At 42.8% G+C, this 22,188-nt stretch overlaps 1 protein-coding gene across 1 annotated transcript in view; it reads left to right on the top strand.

Moving 5' to 3' along the window:
- The first annotated feature begins 5,392 nt into the window (after nt 1–5,392).
- MIS18BP1 (MIS18 binding protein 1) overlaps nt 5,393–22,188 on the top strand; it is a 38,551-nt gene continuing 21,755 nt past the window's right edge. Inside the window, exons 1-7 of the mRNA XM_065404400.1 lie at nt 5,393–6,059; nt 7,470–7,595; nt 9,079–9,593; nt 11,520–11,596; nt 14,863–14,993; nt 18,941–19,031; nt 19,577–19,725. Coding sequence (XP_065260472.1) covers nt 5,393–6,059; nt 7,470–7,595; nt 9,079–9,593; nt 11,520–11,596; nt 14,863–14,993; nt 18,941–19,031; nt 19,577–19,725 — 1,756 coding nt within the window. The remainder of the gene's footprint in view (nt 6,060–7,469; nt 7,596–9,078; nt 9,594–11,519; nt 11,597–14,862; nt 14,994–18,940; nt 19,032–19,576; nt 19,726–22,188) is intronic.

The raw sequence follows: 22,188 nt of genomic DNA, 5'->3' as shown, positions 1-22,188 counted from the left end.
GGGGAGCAACCTGCTTTGTCTTGCTCTGATTTTGATTCTTGTGTGTTAGGGTTCTGGAGTCTAAGAAATAAAGTAGTGTGTTACACTGCCACCTTCCAGAGAGAATATTTTATACTTTTATCCAACTTTGCTGTTTGTATGCTATGAACAAATAGTCTTTAATTACATGATCACACAGTATTTTTTCCATAGAACCTCTGCATCATTCACCACGCATGATGAACAATGTTCACAGGCCTTATTTATTACACACCATCCAAACCCAGAATTATTAATTTCAGGTTGTCTTCTATGCACTCACTGTACTATCTGAGCCTAAAAATATTAATGATTTTATCTTCACAACTCCGCATTTTACAAATGAACAAAGGCAAAGGCCCAGATATTTAAAGGTATTTAGGCATTGCTCTGCGTTGCAATGCTCAACTGATTTAGGAGCATGTCTCATTTTAAAATGTGAGTCGGAGTCTAAGTGCCTAGGCCACTTTTGAAAATGACACTTAGGCCTTGCAATGCTGAACAGAACAACACTAAGGCCTGGTCCACACTAACCCCCCACTTCGGACTAAGGTACGCAAATTCAGCTACGTTAATAACGTAGCTGAATTCGAAGTACCTTAGTCCGAACTTACCGCGGGTCCAGACGCGGAAGGCAGGCTCCCCCGTCGATGCCGCGTACTCCTCTCGCCGAGCTGGAGTACCGGCGTCGACGGTGAGCACTTCCGGGATCGATCCAGGATCGATTTATCGCGTCTAGACAAGACGCGATAAATCGATCCCAGAAGATCGATTGCCTGCCGCCGAACCAGGAAGTAAGTGTAGACGTACCCTTAAATACCTTTAAAAATCTGGGGCAAAGTGACTTGCTCAAGGCCGCAAACGAATCAGCAGCAGAGTCAGGATTAGAACTAGTCCCACATAAACACCCAGTCCTGTGCTTATTCCTCCAGACAGCATTGTCCTCTTAAAGCTAAGCAGCCATAGCTGCAGTTGTGGGTGCTCAGCAGGTCTAGAAGTCAGGCCCCAAGTGTCTCAAGTCTGGTGCTCAGAAAATGAGGAACACACAGTTAGTGGCCACCTGTGAGAGTTTTGGTTTCAGTAATGTGCCTTGCATCACACAAACTCTGTCTGAGGCAAGGATAGAACAGAGTTCTTCCAGGTAGCATTCAACTGCCTGAACCACAAGATCGTCTTTTCTCTTCCTGTAGCCCTCTGCTTCATTCATGGCAGACCTTCCAGTTTCTGAAAACAAAGCCAGAAGTCCTACAGCCAACAGCCAAGATTCATTCAACTGCAACAAATAAAATACAGACCCTGCCAAGGAAGAAATGGGAAGACAAAAAGCAAGTGAGAGATTAGGGACTTAATGTATCTAATTAATTTGCAGCATGAATCAAAGAGGAAATTAAAGATTTAAGTGGATTTAATGGCATTTCTGGAGTTTTAAAGCCAAAGTATGGGTCATTAAATAATTATAAACAAAATTTGACTTCTTCCCCAAAGGCAAAAGAAGGATCAGATTTATTCAGAGATCTAAATGTACCTGAAATGAGATCTCAGAAAGTCAAAAAGAGTACTGCAGAGCATGATAAAAATTAGTACTGCTTCTGAAGCAACAGCATGCACTTTTTATAAAAATGGAGCAAATAAACATGGTAATGTCAATAGATTATAAAGTGGTTAACTAGGTAGATATGTAGAAAGGACAAATCTAATTACACCACTGCCAAGAAAATAGCTCCAAAAGGGAGAGTGACAATTAATGACTGATTTCCAAGGTTCTTCATAGTTGCTATAAATCTCTGTAGGAATCAGAATGCAAATCCTCAAAACATGAATTTTTTTTTTTTTTAATTTCAAAGAATAATCTATTCTGGTTGAATGAGATGCACTGAGTTTCTCTTAATATTAAAAGGCTCCCCCAGCCTAGCCCAAGCCCTCCTCATGGTACCTTATTTCAAGAGTGCAAGGAACTGGCATTCTTCCTTGATATTATAGATAATCTAGTGCAGATGGGATAAAATGGGCAATGATATATTAAGTTTTAGGAGATTTCCCAAGGCAAAACAGTATGTAAAAGACTGGATGCTAGAAAATAGCAATAACCCCTGCTATAGGATGGAACCACTCATCAATGACACCACACACGTACGTTTGTACGTATAATACAGCCAATATACTTTATTTCTATTGCCCCGCTACAGCCCCAAGATCTGTTATCATTATACCTAGGCCACAATTACGATCTAAACAACCAGACACAAAATATAAAAGTGCCCCTTCCCTTGCAGCTCCTGTTTTGATTTTTTACCAACTTCCTCTGGTGTTTTCTCTCTGTCTCTAATTCTATCTCCCTTTTAATTTTACCAGCTAATGTTGGGTTTCTTTTAAATTACCTTACCAGATGTTCCCAGTTTAAGTGATTGACACACAGTTAGCAGCACAGGTAGGTGAAACCAATAGCATAATGCAAAGTTATCAGCTTGCTGAAGAAAACAGTGCATGGGACTGGTGAGCACTTCCCTTTCAGTTTTTCACAACCAATCCTCTCTCCTTCACCACATGCACATATTGCATGTTGCCTCTCATTCCCCTGCCCACACAATATCCTCTCACTACTCACACAGGTTGCTCTCTCTCTACAGATTAGAGGAGGAGAGGGGAAGCAGCACAGACACTTAGGAAATCCATATCTGATGGTCTTAGCAAAGAATGGGGTCCAGACAGCCACTCCTGCCCAGATGCCTTGAGCTTGTGAAAGAGGTTTTTCATCAAACTGGATGTTCTCCTGAAAAACTCAACAAGCTGTCACCAGTTTCCTCTCTGAAGACACCAAGCTTGGACTCTGAGTGCCAGTAATTGTGTATTTTCCTTTTCCTTGATTTAGATTGTATATATGTGCACTGTGCTTAACTAGTGTAATTATCCAGTCAGTTGCACTGTTGAATAGTTACATGGCCTTTTGCCTGCAATTCTGAATTTTAAAGCTCTAGTGGAGCCAATCTAAATCCATGAGGTCTGCTCTATTAGATGCCTTGGCTATCTCCTGATTTAACTCCCTTTTTATTTTCTTGTTATCTCAGTGAGCTAGCACATCTGGAAAAAAGTTTTGTTAGTGTCACCATTCACTTGTCTTTGTCCTTTTGTAACATGGTGGTAGAACTCACTATTTGGAATAATAAATAAAAAAAATAATATATATGGAGATATACACCTATCTCATAGAACTGGAAGGGACCCTGAAAGGTCATCAAGTCTAGCCCCCTGCCTTCACTAGCAGGTCCAAGTACTGATTTTTGCCCCAGCTCCCTAAGTGGCCCCCTCAAGGATTGAACTCACAACCCTGGGTTTAAGCAGGCCAATGCGCAAACCACTGAGCTATTCCTCCCCCCCCGTATTAATAATACCTACAAACCTACTGAAGTCATTAGCAGCAAAAGGGCTGCCTCATCATCTGATGGATATAAAATCTTACACTCAAGTATCAGTGAGATAAATAACCCTCTCAGAGGGGAAATATTTTGTAAATTGAAGGAGGACTTTGCCTTTCTTGACAAAATGCAAATCAAACTGAGCAAGAACATTTCTTTAAAAACTCTTAGGAAATGTAAAGAACAAAGCAGAGATGCCCCTCTTGTTAATAAACAACACTTGGATCATGCAAACACCTGCACAGGAGTAACTTTACTCAGGTGAGGCAAAATTGCTCAGGTGCATAAGGTCTTTGAGGGGGAGCCAAAGTCCCTTTTCTTAGGCCTGGTCTACACTACGAGTTTAGGTCGACTTTAGCAGCGTTAAATCGAATTAAGCCTGGACACGTCCACACGACGAAGCCCTTTCTTTCGACTTAAAGGGCCCTTTAAACCGGTTTCTTTACTCCACCTCCGAGGAGACACTGAAAGTAAAATCCGGTTCCTGTTTGCGGAGTTCGCAGACGACCCCTTAGCCCTGCTCTCAGGTGTAGGGGCCGGGCTCCGGCGGAGTGCGGATGTTGACAGACTCGGGGCGGGGGTTAAGCTTCGAGCAGCTTGCGCCGAACTGCCACTGAGCTTCCACAAGCAAAACGCTGAAGAGGAAACAAACACGCGAGGCGGCTGGCTGGGGCTGGCCCCTGTTCTCCCTGCAGCGAGCAGCCAGCCCCGCCCTACTCCTGCCGGTGGGACCCCCTCGCGTAGTCAGCAGGCGCTACCCCAGCAGCCAGCGGTGACCGCCCCCAGCCCGGGTGCGGGCAGCGCTGGGGGGGCGCGTTCCCTCCCTCCCAGCGTCGGGGTCATCAGCGACCGCGGCTGACAGGCTGGACCCAGCTACCCCCCGCCCCCGCCACACCCGCTTCCCGCCCACCGCGCCTTACGTCACTGCGAGCGAACCACGCCCCGCGGGCCGGCCGGCGTCTCTGCCCTCTCCTGCCGCAGCCCCGCCTCCGCCAACGTCACTCCCCTCCCTGCCAATCAGCGTGCGAGGCGGCGGGACTCAAAACTTGTAACGGCCGCGCGCGCGCGGCGCAGGGGAGAGAGAAGCGGCGGCGGCGGCGCGAGCGAGGCGGCGGGGTGAGTGTGGCGGGCCGGGCGCTTGGGGGAGGGGTGGCGGTGTGACAGGGCAGAGCGCGGACCCAGCCGGCGTGGCCCGCCCAGGGCTAGACCCGCGCTGCTGTCTGGGCTAGGGGAGAGCCGCGGTGGGTGGCCGCTTGTACCGGGCGCCTGGAGCTGGTGGGAGGCACCTGCTGTCAGCAGCGGCGGCTGTTCCCTCCCGGGCTTTGTCTCTCTCGTGGCCTGTGCTCGGCGCTGCACACGAGCTCTGTGTCGCCCGTGAAACCCCAGCTCTCGTTGCACAGATGCCCTGGGTATTGACTATGGGGGTGGGGAACTCCTAAGCCCAAAGCTGATCTTTCCCCATCAGTTTCCTGAAGCCGGGAAGAGGCTGGAGCCTTGTAGTTTCAGAAAACAGCCAAGGGACTTGATCCTCTTCCCCTTGAAATCAGCTGGGAAGTCTCCTATTGACGTCAAGGGGGAGACATTCTTAATCTAGTCAACCGAGCAATCCATGAAAACACACTTGCTGCAGTACACTGTACTGCGAGTGCTATGTTTGTGTGTCCCTTTTCTGAAACTAAATAATTGGCTGTGAAACAAGCAGGCTGCCAGTCTGTACCTAGCACTTCAGCTTGATTGATGTACAACAGAAGTTTACTTTAAAATGTGGCACTAACAATGAAAACGTAAAGACCAACTTCTTTTCACCACGTTTCTCTTTCTAGCTGACATTTGAAGAAATAAAGTCGACAATCCATGGAATTCATGTTCCTCCTTCTTTTAGTTAAAAAACTATACCTAAACATGCACATTTTAATGACTTTGCAGTAGGAGCACAACACATAGTTGTCAACATTGGCAAGATGATTGCTACACCTTTAAAAAACACAAGGATTTCAAAATCTCACATTTCTTCTAGCAGAAGAGGAGATATGCCTTTGCAGGCAATCTTAATGAGCAACATACCGTCAGGTACTATTACTCCTTTAAAAGATTTGGTGAAATTTCAAGATGCTGGTCTGACTACTTCTGCAACAAAAGAAGCTGTGCTCCCTTCAGTTTTACGTGACTTCAAGGAAAACCATGCACGAGGGGCAGGAACTTCCAAGAAAATGGAAGGTATTTTTCAGTCCACATTAATAACAGATGGCACTTATGTTAAAGAATTTCTTGACCTCAGTGAAATAAGGCCAGATTCTGACACTGTAGCAGTACAAGCTGCATCTTGCCAGCAGCAACAGATCTTGCCACTAAAAGACAAAAATTTACTGAAACGCAAAGCTTGTGATCCTTTAACTCATGAATCTCCAGCAAAAATCTTCCAAAGAATGAAAGCCAAGGCATCCCATGAAAAGCAGCATCAAATGCCATCTAAGGGAACATTGTTAGGGACAAATTACAACAGCGATTTGATCCTGACTCCTGCTACGAAACTTGTCCATCAGGGAACACAGGATAAAAAATCCAGTGATGAAGAAAACCAGCAAAGAGCTGGCAAGGTACCTGATAGACAGATCCAGCCAGGGAAAGGTTTGTTGCATTATATTTCCAAGATGCCTGGTTATATTACATCTCCAGTAAAATGCAAGGATGATGGTGGTATCTGTCTGATCTGTATCACTGTAATATAGTGATTGTGTGTCTGAATGGAGGGATGGATCAAGCTTCAGGGAGCAACCAGTACACACAGTCATGGATTTCTATTCCATCAGGTGTGCTATGCTTTTGTAGGGTTTTAGAACTGGGAGTATGCTGCTGTGGAGGGTACTTCACATACCCACACTGTCCCTGTGCTGTGATATCTTAGGGGGAATGACATGGTTTGTAGTATCTTAATGTCTTATGAACAATATGAGACCACTGTAGTCATACAATGTTCTAGTAGTTTTGAGCCTTTTTATGTATGTATTCAGGCTGTGTACAGGCTACAGCTTAACTCGGTATAAGTTGCATCACGCAGGGGTGTGAATAAGCCACCCCTCTGAGTGATGTAAGCTACATTGACCTAAGTTCTGTTGGTGAGAGAGCTTCTCCCATGGATGTTGCTACCATTGCTCGCTGGGGCTGGAGTAATTAAGTCCATGGGAGAGCTCTAGCCTCAGAAGGAAAAAAGCATAGAAAACTTAAATGACTGAATTTGCCTGTACAGAAGTTTTCCATTTGTACACCGTGACAAAGGAGTGAGAGGAACTGGCTGGCTCCCTTAAATGTTCATTTGCAGACATCTTAATGTTTTGGGTTTTTTTGTTTGCTTTAAAGGTGTGGAATTTTTTGAAACTAAAGTAATAACAGTTTTGGTTGTTAGCTGGAATCTGCTGTTCCATTGGGGGTTAGTAACAGCACTACTTATTAGGGGTGAAAGCCTGATCCCACTGCAGTCAATAACAAAGCTCCCATTGACATCAGTGGGGCAGGATTTCACGCTGGTACTTCTAAAAGATTTTTAAAAGCTGAACTGCTCATGTAGAGAAGAGATCTAAGACAAAAGAGGAAGAAGACGGGAGGTAAAAACAAGAAAAGAGAGAAACTGTATCTCATCAGACTGTGCCTGTTCCTAGCCATAGATAAGAAGCACTGCCGTTTCCTACTCCAAAAGACAACTCTGATATTGGCAAGTAGAGGGAATATTAGGAGTGAGCCAAATCGGGTCTGTTGAGAAGTGGGGCATGACCTTTATTTAAAAAATAAATAAATAAACTTTTAATCAAACAGTTTCACACTTAGAACAAATGGCTAATATAAATCCTGGTGTGTGTGTGTGTGTGGTTTTTTTTTTTTAAGTTTGAAATACAAGAAATAAGAGAATTGTTTATTTTTTCATTTGTGAAGCGAATGTTCTATGAAATTTATATTTAGTCTACTAATTTTTAAATGAATTACTAACAATTTCTGTTATGCTGTTACTCACTTCCTGAATTTAAGAGAACATTTTTCTTTTAGCCCTGCATTGCACCAAGATAGTGCGAAACAAAAATGTGGATTCCCTCGCTGTGGACACTCTGGTTTCAGAATCTCCTCAAAAGTTCTTCTTGCGCATAAAACAGAAAGTGCAGAAGCAGCAAAAAGGTACTTTTCTTGGCAGTGCTGGTAGTGGTTCTTAAAACAGTGACTGGTTTCTTATGTTTCTATGTTAGTGGGTATTTTAGATACAATACACCCTTGCCATAACAAACCCATCGGGATCAAACCATTTGTTCATTTTAGCGAAAGAGTCCTGTGGCGGGGGGAGGGAAGGCAGCTGACTGCGATAGCTGCAGGGGCTGGAGGACCGGGCAGCCATGGGAATCGAGGTGGGCAGGGCCAGCTCCAGCTTTTTTGCTGCCCCAAGTGGCGAAGAAAAAAAAAAGATAAAGCCGCAATCGGCGGCAGCTCTACCGCACCGCTTCATTCCTCGGCGGCCGGTCCTTCCCTCCAAGAGGGACCGAGGGACTTGCCGCTGAAGACCCGGACGTGCCGCCCCTTTCCATTGGCCGCCCCAAGCACCTGCTTCCTACGCCGGTGCCTGGAGGTGGGATCCAGGGACTGGGTTCATTATAGCAGAAGGTAAGTTATTATCAAGGGCATTATAGCGAGGGTGTGCGGTAGTTACAGTATCTTCTCTTCCCTTCCCCATCATTGCCCCACCACCCAGGGCTCAAGCTGAAGACGAGCAACTTAACATTGTGGGGCCCCAGGCAATTGCTCTGCTTGGTACCCCCTAATGCTGTCCCCAATTTTTAATCTACTGGATATGCAGAAAAACAGGCAGGCCATGGAATTTTTTTGGCGGAAGGGCTCAAAAGAAAAAGGTTGAGAACCCCTGCACTGGACACTTTTTCTAGATTTGTACCAATCCTTCATTTTGAGATGGGTGGGTGTATCATTTATCTTGTTTCTTTTATAAAAATTACTTCTTATGACATCTGATTCCAATTGTGGAGCTTGGTATTATCTTCTATTATCTTCTCCCTACTATATCAACTTCTCCCTACTAGCAGTACTATGTAAATTCCCATCTATGTTGTCTCTCCACATTCTGCCTCTGTGTGGGCAAATGGGTGAGGTAATCTCTCTTATAGTACCAGCGTCGGTTGGTGAGAGAGACAAGTTTTTGAGCCCCACAGAGCTCTTCTTCAGGTCTATGTGGGCAGATAGAAAAGTTCTTGGAGCCTCTCTATACTTCTGCATACAAATTTCAGACTTCTGCGTTCGTCACTTTATCACTACCAGCTTAGGAGCAGTTTGGTAAGGACAGCAGGTGAGGAAGGTTGAAGTGGCCTTTAGCAGCAGAAGTCTTACTTGGAGCTCCTGCATGGGCCAACTCCACCAGGCAATGTCTGAGATTGAAAGGCTGCTTGCACCTAGTAGCAGCAGCTGAGTTGCTGGTCTTGGGGTATGTGGAAATCATTGTGCCAGCTGATTGGAGGCAGAGGGGTGGGGAGGGAAGCTGTAGTTTCTACTCAAGGTTCATTGTAATAGAATCAGATTTCTGGTTTTATGAATGCAGGTTTGCTTTTCTTGAAATAACATGAGTTGCTTTGCCTGAAATTTTTTTTTTTTTATTGGCCAGATCCTGCATTGTCAAACCAAATCAAGCAAAGCATTTCTTCAACAATCGTGAACAAGCCCTTAATCAAATCTGATTTTGCCAAACAAGTCAGTAACTTTAATGGAGAATGTACAGTTAACAATACCAGCAACAGTCAGGATGATGTTTTTCTTGTGGAGCCAATTGATGCTGATGATGAAATGTCTCAAAATACTGTGATTGATACTGTGAACGCAAATTCCGACCCTTCTAAAACTGGGGCTCAGTTAGCAGAAAGGTATGGAAGTGGAGAAACAATATATGCCAGTCCTCATCGAGAAGGAAGACTATTACAAGAGAGCACCTGGAAAACAGCTCAAGGAGTAGAGAAGAAATCAGAGACTGACCCTCAGAGGCCCACACAGTGCTTCTGTAGTATTATGTTTTCTTCTCCAAAGGTCCACATACCAAGAAAACAAAAAACAAAAGAAGGAGATTGTAAGGCCTCCTCAAGCACATCTCACATAGATGAAAATGATGGCAATGCAAATAAACAGGTGGGAAAGTTTGTTCCTTTGTGGAAGGATTTTGTATTGAAAAATTCCTTCAGATTTGCTACAACTAGTGGTATTTGTTTAGTTTTTTGTCATATATAGCAATAAATAAGTATAAATACGTTTCTATCCTGTGGAATTCATAAGCTTCATGTGTGTCCTTTGGAAAATTTGCAGGCTGTTAATCCTGTAACTCCTTGATTAGAGACTTCATAGAATATCAGAGTTGGAAGGGACCTCAGGAGGTCATCAAGTTTAGGCTTGAAATTAGACGAAGGTTTCTAACCGTCAGAGGGGTGAAATTTTGGAACAGCCTTCCGAGGGAAACGGTGGGGGCGAAAGACCTCCCTGGCTTCAAGATTAGGCTAGATAAGTTCATGGAGGGAATGGTTTGATGGGATAACGTGATTTTAGTCAATTAGGCAATAACATGCCATCGCTGGTAAAATGAGGGTCCGGCTGGAGATTCTTGCCTGTATGCTCGGGGTTCTACTGATCGCCATATTTGGGGTCGGAAAGGAATTTTCCTCCAGGGTAGATTGGCAGAGGCCCTGGAGGTTTTTCGCCTTCCTCCACAGCATAGGGCAGGGGTCGCAAGCTGGAGGATTCTCTGCGACTTGAAGTCTTTAAATCACGATCTGGAGACTTCAACAGCTGAGTTAAGGGAAAGTGGGTGGGTTAGCTTTTGTGGCCTGCATCATGCAGGAGGTCAGACTAGATGACCACAATGGTCCCTTCTGACCTTAAAGTCTATGAGTCTATGAGAAAGAAACAGAAATAACACTACACTTTTTTGTTTAATTAAACAAAACTCTAAACACAAAATTGGTATTTATTCCCAACTTTCGTTATTTTAATATCTATTTAATATTAAACATTAGAACATTCTGATTGGATGTAGAGAAAAACCTTGAAAGGGAGAGATGGGAGATAGACACTACAGGCAAGGGATCTGGGGCAGACATCACTATACTTTTTTACTGCTTTTGCAGCCAAAGGAATCAATCCTGTGTGGGACTCTGAGCCCAGAGGTCTGCATTAGTGCATCAGATTCTAGGATTATGGTCAAAGTCTAACATTTTAAAAGGCAAAAACCCCTAATTTCATTACATCAGGCAGGGAGGAAAAGAAATAATAAAGAAAAGGGATGTAGTTAGTTAATTTACGTGTTAGAGGAATTTTTAATAAATACAGTTTTCATAATGGAATGATACATTCCATAAAACTCTCCAAATCCTGTGTGCACGCGTGTATGTGTGATGTTCAATATAAAATTACTAGCCAGTTTCCAAAAGCGATAAGGCCCTTGAAGGTCTGCCTTTAGTAGGCTGTTAGGTTCATTGTCTGCACCTGAGGCATGCACTGAGAGTTTACTGATACTCCCTGTGCTGTGCATTTTTACTATAATATAATCAGTAAATACAACTGGAATCACTTTAACTCTTTCTTCGATGTGTCAATTATTGGATTTCTCCAAACAATAAGGGATTAAAGGTGTGGGGGAAGAGTTGGTGTTGGAACCTTTAAGAGTTTCCAGATTTTAACTGTCTAGAAGTTTTGGAATCTAACTCCCCTAACTTTTTTAAATATTTGGGTTTTTTAACTTTCATTTTTAAATTACTGTCAAATGTGTTCATATTTTTTAGCTGTTTAATATTTTGAGGCATCTGTTTTCAACTTTACCTCTACCCACACTGGAAATAGCAAAGTAATGTGTTATTTTGTCACTTTTTCATCTCCTGAGAGTATTCAGTTTGTCAATTCACTGTTAATATATGTAGGAATTCTTGGTTTTAAACAAACATTATAAAGCATTTATTTTCTTAAATGTTACTGGTTAAAGGATATTTAGTTTGCTTCTTATTTTAATGGCTGTATAATTGGCATATTAAGTGTACCTATAATGCATGCTGTTTTTCTTTAACTTAGTCAAAAATCTGCCTAAGTGAGTGGAGGATTAAGGTTATCAACAACAATACTGCTGTGTGTGTAGAAGGAAAACGGAGGTAAGTGATGTTTTGTTCCTTCATCAAAGTTGCACATTTCTGTGGCATAAAACATAGTTTTTTATTCTCATTTCTGTATCTCAATTTCACAAATATGCACCATCCTGGCATCTCCACTACTAAGTGGATCTGGAAAGGATCACGTGCACCAAAGACTAGTCTGTCTCAGTTTAACCCCATTACATAGGGCTGCCACTGCCGCTGACAATGCCCCCCCACCAACTTGTGCCTGCCTCCACTTACCAGAGAGAGTTTGGGGGGTGGACCCAGTGTTCTTAAGTCTAAGAAAGCCACGTGCACAGCTGGTGAGAAGATAGCCTAGAGCTTCATTCAGCAAATACCAAGTACACTCTCCTGTTCTGCTGTGTTGAGGGAAGGGAGCACTTCAGCAACATAACTTAAAGATCTCAAGGACTAGCTATCCAGTCTGTTATAGAATCGTAGGACTGGAAGGGTCCTCAAGAGGACCTTCTAGTCCAGTCCCCTGCACTCAAGGCAGGACTAAGTATTATTTAGACCGGGGTGGGCAAACTTTTTGGTCCAAGGGCCACATCTGGGTATGGAAATTGTATGGCAGGCCATGAATGCTCACAAAATGGGGGTTGGGGTGAGGGCTGGGGGCGCTGGCTCTGGGGTGGGGCTGCGGATGAGGGGTTGGGAGTGCAGGAGGGTGCTCCGGGTTGGGACTGAGGGGTTCGGCAGGTGGGAGGTGGATCAGGGCTGGGTCAGGTGGGAGGGGGATCTGGGCTGAGGCAGGGGGTTGGGGCATGGGAGGGGGTCAGGTGTGGAGGCTCTGGGCGGCGCTTACCTCATGCAGCTCCCGGAAGCAGCAGCATGTCCCCCCTCTGGCTCCTACGCGGAGGCGTGGCCAGGTGGCTCTTTTGTGCTGCCCTGTCTGCAGGCGTCGTCCCGCAGTTCCCATTGGCCGTGGTTCCTGGCCAATGGGAGCTGCAGGGGCAGCGCTTGGGGTAGGGGCAGTGTGTGGAGCCCCCTGGCTGCCCCTATGCATAGGAGCTGGAGGGGGGACATGCTGCTGCTTCTGGGAGCCGTGCGGAGTGGGGCAAGCCCCTGACCCCGCTCCCTGGCTAGAGTGCCGGAGTGGTGCAAGCCCCAGACCCCGCTCCCTGGAGGGAGCTCGAGGGCTGGATTAAAATGTCTGCAGGGCCGGATGTGGCCCCTGGCCCGTAGTTTGCCCACCTCTGATCTAGACCATCCCTGACGTGTGCTTGGAGGGTTTTTTTTAAAAGCAGATTAGACAGTGATGGAGATTCCACAACCTCTCTAGGCAATTTATTCCAGTGCTTAACAACCCTGACTGTTAGGAAGTTTTTCCTAATGTCCAACCTAAACCTCCCTTGCTGCAACTTAAGCACATTGCTTCTTGTCCTATCCTCAGAGGTTAAGGAGAACAATTTTCTCCTTGTAACAACTTATTATGTACTTGAAAATTATGTCCCCTCTGTCTTCTCTTCTCCAGACTAAACAACTCCCCCCCCCCCCCCTTTTTTTTTTCAATCTTCCCTCATTAGTCATGTTTTCTAGACCTTTAGTCATTTTTTTGCTCTGGACTTTCTCCAATTTGTCCACATCTTTCCTGAATGTGGCGCCCAGAACTGCACACAATGCTCCAGTTGAGGCCATATCAGCGTGGAGTAGAGCAGAAGAATTACTACTTGTATCTTGCTTACAACACTCCTGGTAATACGTCCCAGAATGACGTTTGCTTGTTTTGCAACAGTGTTACACTGTTGACTCATTTAGCTTGTGATCCACTATGACCCCCATATCCCTTTCCGCAGTACTCCTTCCTAGGGAGTCATTTCCCATTTTGTATATGTACAACTGATTGTTCTTTCCTAAGTGGAGTACTTTGCATTTGTCCTTATTGAATTTCATCCTATTTACTTCAGACCATTTCTCCAGTTTTTCCAGATCATTTTGAATTTTAATTCTATTCTCCAAAGCACTTGCAACCCCTCCCAGCTTGGTATGGTCTGCGAACTTTATAAGTGTACTCTCTTTGCCATTAACTAAATCATTGATGAAGAGATTGAGCAGAACTGGACCCTGAACTGATCCATGCAGGACCCCACTTGATATGCTCTTCCAGCTTGACTGTGCATCAATATCTTGATTCTGGGGTGACTATGAAAACAATAACCAGCAGCCCTCTCCTGTGTCCTTAATACCTACAACCTGTCCAGGATCTGGTTCTATGTGTGAGGGTTTATGTTCCTTATCTTTTATCCTGTCTTACATAACTGTGGATGTCCTCATTATCCATAACAGGTAAACACATAATCTATTTTTTACTCCTGTTAATTGTGCTCTTGTATTCAGTGATATCTTGTAGCAGTGAATTCCACAGATTGTGAATTTTTTTTTAACCACCTCAAGCAACTTACGAAAGGTTTTTGTCAGTCTGAAATATGATGCCTTGTAATTTCATTGTATGTTGCCTTATTCTTGAATTCTGAGAGGGTAAATAAGAGCACCTTATTTAACTTCTCTGTACCTGTTGGTACAATGTCACCTGTCCTAATTTTTTGAATTTCTTCTTATACAAAAGAATTTCAGTGTTTCTACTCACTTTGTTTCCTGTCTTGAGACCCTTTTTAGTCTGCTGTAACTTTTTGAAATGTGGTGACCAGGACCAAGTACAGTATTCCATGGGAGGGCATACCATTAACTTAAATCTTGGCATAGATTTACAGTATTTTCAAACTCCATTCTTTATACGTTGTAGTAGTTGGTTTGCTTTTTTTGTGAATAGAGCAGCTGTTTTCGCTGTTCAGAATGGCATTTGAATTCTTCTTCTCCTGAGTGGTTACAGTTAATTTAGAACAATAATGTATTTGAGTAGCTTACCTTATTCATTCCCCTGTTCATCACTTTGCATTTGTCAGTATTAAATTTCTTCTTCCGTTGCACTCCCAATTTGCTTAACTTTGTTAGATCCCTCTGGAGTTCCTCAATCTTTCAAAATCTTGACTGTGCTAAATAAGGGCCTGAATCCAGTACCCATTCAAGTCAATGGAAAGGCTTCTGTTGACTTCAGTGAGAGTTGGATTGGGCCATAATTTTGTATCACTGATGATCTTGATGCTTCTCTGTTCATTCCCTTTTCCAGATCATTAATGAAAATATTTAAACACCAGTCTGATACAGAATCTTGGTATTCTCATTGTTGGAACTTGAAACCCCATTGTTAATCATTTTCCCTAACAAAAATGAACAACTTATTTCTATTTATTCTGTCTCTTCAGAGATATGAAAGAACTGTGCTGGCATAGTAATGCAGTTGTGGAACGCATGGCATCCAACCAAGTTAAAACAATATCTGGCAGCATCTATGTGTTACAAGGAAATGTAAACTCTGTTTCCATGAGAAAAGATGGTAAGGAAACTCATTTGAAATTTAAAATGTCTGGTGTGTGTGTGAGAGAAATAAAGGCAGAGTGACCGTTCTTCTGTAAAATACAAACAAAGGCTAGGTTAAAGGTAATCAGCAAATAAATTGACTACATTAACTTCAGCAATATATGCTGCATATCCCTGCCAGTTGGACTTAGTGGGATATTCAGAACATACTGTAAAACTGACTTCTGTCCTCAGCTTTTTAAATCCTTTGTTGTTCATTCCTTCTGGCATCTGCTCCATTGTGATATTGCAGCCACTAGGAAACCCAGCTTGGAGCATGGAACTAGCCAATAGGTATGTCAGACAGATTTTTTTGTTTAAATTGCCTGATTTTGCAAAATTTCCCTTTTTATAATTTGGAAGTGTGTTGGGTTTTTTTGGCGGTTTTGTGTGTTAAATGGATCATAGGGCCTTAATCATAAAAGAATTGTATGCATATTGTTGAAGATAAAATATGAAAACTATATTATTTGCAGTTCATCTTTAAATGATTAATTACTAGATTAGTAACATAACATGAAACATTACTTTGAATACCATCCTATAGTAGACCCAATAACTTTCACGAATGTACCTTTATAGTTTGATTTAGTAAATGTTTATCTTTCATATCAGTGGGAATATGATCAATTGCATAGAATTTTCCTTTTCAGATTCTTTTTTTCCCCCCCAAACATGGGATTTTTAAGGAAATTCATTCACAGCATACACAAGTTAAGTAACTTAAAATGTTTTCTTTTTCTCTGAGAGTAATACCCATTCTTTCAAAATGAATAGGTAATGACTCTCCAGCAAACCTTTCCAACCAGCCATGATGTCCTATCTTATAGTCCCCCTCCTTCTCAAAATCCTCACTCAACCCTTCTTAAAATATGTACACACACACAAAAAAGTCCGGGACAATAGGTTAATCTTACAGCATGTCCTAAAAGTCATCAGATCCAGGCTTGGGTTAACCAAGTGTGAAGTGAACTCCCAAAACATCCTGCTGCCAGCCCTCTGTCAGTTATACCAGACAATTATTAGTCCAAGTGCCTCTGATGATCACAGCTGCCAAGATATCGCAGGGATGAGAGGCAGTATCTATGATAGAACCCCAGCTCATTTGGGGCTTCATATGTCAAAACAAATACACATAGTCCTTCAGTTTAAGACCAGAAGGAACTTCTAGATTATCTAGTCTGATCATCTAGTCTGAGCTATATATCACAGGTTGCCAAAACCACCCAGCACTGGAAATGAGACCAAAGTAAATGAGACCAACAGGAGACTAGACCCAGGTGCACCAGTGATCAAGATCCCTGCAATGGCAGGGGAATGATTAAATGAAAGAGTCCCAGATAATTCTGGCAAGTGACCTGCACCCATATGGTGCAGAGGATGCGAAACCCCCCAAGGTTACTGCCAATCTGACCTGGGGGAAAATTCGTTCCTGACCCCAGATATGGTGATCAGTTAGATCCTGAGCATGGGAGCAAGAACCAGCTAGCCAAGCAGCTGAGAGAGAATATACTGTCTGTATTTGTAACTTATTTTGATTTATAAATCTGAGATAATACAGATACCTGTTCTGAGTTCTAGGACTACTTACAAGACTTAAAATTGATAATAGCCCATGGGTGGGAAGAAAATAACATTTAAGCAGGTTAAGTCCAGTCCTCTGCCTATCCAATCCTAATCCGATTCAGCCCCAACATTTAAATACCTGCATTCTATCTTCTGAGGATGAATGAGTTTTTCAGCATGTCCATGAGGCTAAGAAATGTGGGCTGTGGCAGGCTTGGGTGAGGAGTGAATTCTGAAGTTAGACACCTCATTGTGAGTGTCTTGCCAGAAACCCCTTCTTATATCAAGATGGCAGTATGGCTGGGGAGAAACATCGCCTGTTAGGTAACCTGGACCTAAACCATTTAGAGCTTTAAAAGTCTATGCCAGCACTTTGAATTCCACTCAGAAGCACACAACTGCAGTGTGTTTCAGTAGAATAAAGCTCCACTTAATAAGCAAGTTGCCATATTCTGTACTAGCTTCAGCTTCTCAGAATGTTCTTGAGGCCCCAAGCAGAGAATATTACAGAGGTGACAAAGGCGCTCAGATAAGCATGAAAAGGTCCAAATCCTTTATATATATATATATATATATATATAAGTTTCCCTCACTAAGTACAGATGGGGAAAAATGCACTCTTTGATCTACAGATTCTTCCTGAGAATCTAATAGCAGCCATGGCCTAATAAACCCCCTGAATTGTAAACCTGTATCACAAATAGTGGCCATACACTTTCAATTAGTGGAGCATACATCATTTTAGCTAATGCTACTCCTACCCAACGGTGTAATCTCTGCCTTGTCCACGTTCAACCTCAGCCAGCTAACCCCAATTCAAACCCAGTCTCTTATTGACACTGGTAACTTCTAGAGCATCAGTGGAATTGACCATAATGATGTCTTCAAATCAAGACTGGATGCCTTTCTGGAAGATAAGCTTCAGTCAGACAGAAGTTATCAGGCTCCATAAAGGGGTAACTGGGTGAAATTCTTTGGCCTGTGATATATATAGTAGGCCATACTAGGAGATCTTATGGCCCCTTCTGGCCTTAAAAATCTGACACTCTTTGGAAGTGCAGTGAGAGACGCTCTATTCCATGTCCAAATGGAGACAGCTCAGATTAGCCACACTATCCGAAATGGTTCAACTATATATTGCTATGCAAATGCTATGAAAGAGCCCCAACAATTGTCTTTATATTCCAATTGATTGAACTCAGGTGGGGATCTCTGCCGCAGTGCTCTAGTCATTCTTCCGCTCACTTCATCACAAGTCTTCTGTATGCTAAATGACCTGCTGGGTGACTCGAGGGAAGACAGCATTTACTAGTCACTGCATAAACAGTCATGGACAACTGCAAAAGTGTAATGGTTATCCTATGTCATGGGTGCAGTGATTACGTCCCTAACCTCCAACCCATTTCCAAACACTACATCCAGAGTGCCGCCAGCTGCATGCAGAGTAGCTTTAAATTAAATTGACTTACACCCATTCCTATGGCAGTATTTTCAGTATTCAGCCTAGCAGTTTGCCCTTCAGTGAATTAATTAAAAGCCACTGAAATAATTGACTATGTCTATTTCTGTTTTCGTGGGGGAATTGACTACTGTTCTTTTTTCTATATACAGTAGAACCTCAAAGTTATGGACACCTTGGGAATGGAGATTGTCTGTAACTCTGAAATGGGAGTGCAAGGGCTCTGCAGTGGGGGGGGGGGAGCAGCTCGGGGCTGCAGCCAGGGGGGGGGGGGCGCCAGGGCTCTGGGCAGTGGGGGGGCATTGGGGGCTGCAGCTGCAGGGTGGGGAAAGGGGGCACCAGGGCTCCGGGGGTATGCGCCAGGGATCGGGGCTTTAGCTACTGTGCGAGCGCTGGGGCTGAAACCATCGCTTCCCTCGTAGCTAGAGCCCCAGCACTCCCTGTGGGGCTGAAGCTGGGAACAGAGCCGCAGGGTTGAAGCCTCGAGCCCTGGTGCTCCTGAGGGTCAGAAACCCCAAGTCCACCCAGAGCCCTGAACCCCTCCTCACTCCCCCTCCACATGGCTGCAGCCCCAACCTCCCAGTGAATAAAGCCCCAAGGCAATACAGTATTTGCGGGGAATGTTTTGTTTTGTTTTTTATTCTGTGCTGCTGCCTGATTGAGGACTTGCAGTTTCACAGATGTCCGGTTGACCGGAAAGTCCATAACTCTAGTGTTTGTATCTTTGAGGTTCTACTGTCACATGTAATGTACTACAACTTATGTACTGCTATCAGTGAACCAAATTCAGTATTCAAATATCATTCTTTCTTACTTTGACAGGGGGGGAAACGCAGTAGAAAGTACAGTATGCTGTTAAAATTTTAGCCATTATTAACACACTCCTTTGTTTCAAACAGGATTTCCATACAAATTCATCAAGAAGTTTACATTTGGATTTCCAGAACAATGGAAACAATATGTTGAGAATTTTCTTGAGGAACTAAAGAGGTAACTTTTGGTAGGCCTTTATTTTGCTCAGTGCTAATTTAATAGTGTAGAGTGAATATTTGTTTTTTAAAAATACGTAATAATACAACTGAGGTTCAGTAGATGTGTATTTAGACTAAGTTCTAAGTAAATTCTTAGTAACCAATGTGTTAGATGGAAAATAAAGTTTAGCAGGCTTTGTCTACTCTGTGTGTGCGCGCGTGCGCAAGAGTGTAAGTGAAAGAGAAACCAGTCCAGCTACACTGATTTAGCTACAGTGGTGCGCCACGTATACCCATTGCACTAATGCAGGAGGACTTGCACTGGCTTGGCTTCTGGTGTAGTTTATTTACACTAGGGGTTTGAATCAGTGCAGCTGCATTAATACAGTGGCGTGGGGTTGTGGGGATGGGAAGAACAGTCTACAAGGCTTTTCATTTGTGATTTTTTTTGTTTGAATGGTGTAAAATAGGATTTCAGCTGAAGTTCTTTAATAACAACTAAGCAATATTAAGCAGTGACAGATTTTGGTTTCCTATTCTTTTTCTTAAACTTCAAAAAATTAGGAAAGAACAAGATACCGATGAGGCTGGCAATGAAAAAATCAGTTCTGTGGAAATGGATATGTTGGAAGAAGAGGGGGTAACAGGAGACTTAAAAAAACAATCTAGAACACAAAACACCACTTATGAAGTAGCATTGAATGATAACAGATGTGAGTACTTCCTCCCACCCCCCTTTTTTTTGTTCTAAATTGATAGTAATTTAAGTGGTTAAATGACTGACTTTTTCTTAATATTTCTCATTTTTAGAATTGTCACAGCACGAGGTTGTTTTTTTCCCAATTGTAGTGGCATTTCTTTCTCACAATAAAGCTCAATGTTCTATTAAAATATTTGAATATGAAGGGACAAATTTAACCCACAGTTTGTGGGGAATGAACCATCAACATTGGTTTGTGTTGAATAACTTAGGCTATGTGATGCATCCACATACAGGGAATGAAAGATTGCTAGAGGGTAACTTCCTTGTAAGTCTTTATTTTACTCCCTTTTATAAAATGAGTACATTCACAATTGCAATTCCTGTTGCTCGCAGCCATTCCAAATTCTCTCCTTTAAAATATTTCTCCTAATCTCCCTTAATGCATAGACCTCTCGCACAGCCTCCATTTTGTGCTGACTTCTTTCTGAACCTGTTAATTGTTATGAACCGTTATTAGACACATGAGGTGGGTGAGGTAATATCTTTTAGTTGGTCCAGTAAACGATATTACCTCACCCACTTTGAGTCTCCGAATAACCTGGGACTGGCATGGCTACAACTACACTGTATGAACAAGTATCAGAGGGGTAGCCGTGTTAGTCTGAATCTGTAAAAAGCAACAGAGGGTCTTGTGGCACCTTTAAGACTAACAGAAGTATTGGAGCATAAGCTTTCGTGGGTGAATGCCCACTTCATCACACTTGCGTCTGATGAAGTGGGCATTCACCCACGAAAGCTTATGCTCCAATACTTCTGTTAGTCTTAAAGGTGCCACAGGACCCTCTGTTGCTTTTTACTGTATGAACAGTTATGGCAGTTAGGTTTTCTCTGAAATGTTGACATTTTTATAACCCTACATATTGTTTCCCCTTATCCACCTCTCTTTCTTAGTACAAGCCTAGTTTTCCCAACTCCAGGGGCACCGTATCTTAATTGGTCTTTGCACCTCTGTCAGTTCCTGAATAGCCTTCTTATGATATGATGTTCCAAAACGTCTTTGATCAGATTTAATGATTCATTATCTCTTTATCCAGACTTCTTCATTTTTGTATCATCTGCACATTTGTACTTTTTCCAATGTGCTTCCGTACAATTGATTGTATACTTGGGAATAGACTCAGAGTCTAAACTTTTCTTTGGCTAATTCCACTTACCACCACCTTCCTAAATGATCTTTGTGTATCATTACTCTCTGAACTAGGTCACAAAGTCAAAAGACTTCAGAGCATAAATTTGGTTGCTGTGGGGGGAAAAATTACTATAATACTTTAATCACACTAAGTTGCATGGGTTTTTGACTTGTCTGCTTTTAAAACTAAGAATGGTAATTTCTTGATTTAGATATTCACTTTTGTTTTGTGTGAGCATCATTTTCATGTAAATCAATACAAAACTGGGTGACTGGGCTACAAAATGGCAGATGAAATTCAATGTTGATAAATGCAAATGCACATTGGAAAACGTAATCCCAACTATACATATAAAATGATGGGGTCTAAGTTAGCTGTAACAACTCAAGAAAGATCTTGGAATCAGTGTGGATAGTTCTCTGAAAACATCCACTTAGTGTGCAGCGGCAGTCAAAAAAGCAAACAGAAAGTTGAGAATCATTAAGAAAGGGATAGATAATAAGACAGAAAATATCATATTGCCTCTATATAAATTCCTCGTACACTCATCTTGAGTACTGCGTGCAGATATGGTTGCCCAATCTCAGAAAAGATGTATTGGAATTGGAAAAGGTTCAAAAAAGGCCAACAAAAATGATTAGGGGTATGGAACAGCTTCTATATGAGGAGAGACTAATAAGACTGTGACTTTTCAGCTTGGAAAAGAGACGACTACGGGGGGATATGATAGAGGTCTACAAAATCATGACTGGTGTGGTGAAAGTACATAAGGAAGTGTTATTTACCCCTCATGACACAAGAACTAGGGGTCACCCAATGAAATTAATAGGGAGCAGGTTTAAAACAAACGGAAGTATTTTTTCACACAACACACAGTCAAACTGTGGAATTCTTTGCAAGAGGATGTTGGGAAGGCCAAGACTATAACAGGGTTCAAAAAAGAACTAGATACATTCATGGAGGATAGGTCCATCAATGGCTATTAGCCAGGATGGGCAGGGATTGTGTCCCTAGCCTCTGTTTGCCAGAAGCAGGGAATGGGAGACGGGATGAATCATTTGATAATTGCCTGTTCTGTTCATTTCCTCTGGGGCACCTGGCATTGGCCACTGTTGGAAGACAGGATACTGGGCTAGATGGACCTTTGGTCTGACCCAGTATGGTCGTTCTTATCATAGAATCATAGAATATCAGGGTTGGAAGGGACCTTAGAAGGGCATCTAGTCCAACCCCTGCTCAAAGCAGGACCAATCACGTTTTTATGTTTTAAATTGTTTTTATGT

The sequence above is a fragment of the Emys orbicularis genome, chromosome 4 (assembly GCF_028017835.1).
Source record: "Emys orbicularis isolate rEmyOrb1 chromosome 4, rEmyOrb1.hap1, whole genome shotgun sequence".
In the NCBI taxonomy this organism is placed as follows: domain Eukaryota; kingdom Metazoa; phylum Chordata; order Testudines; family Emydidae; genus Emys; species Emys orbicularis.
Note: the sequence above shows the minus strand (reverse complement) of the source record. Positions and strands in the feature narration are given on the sequence as shown.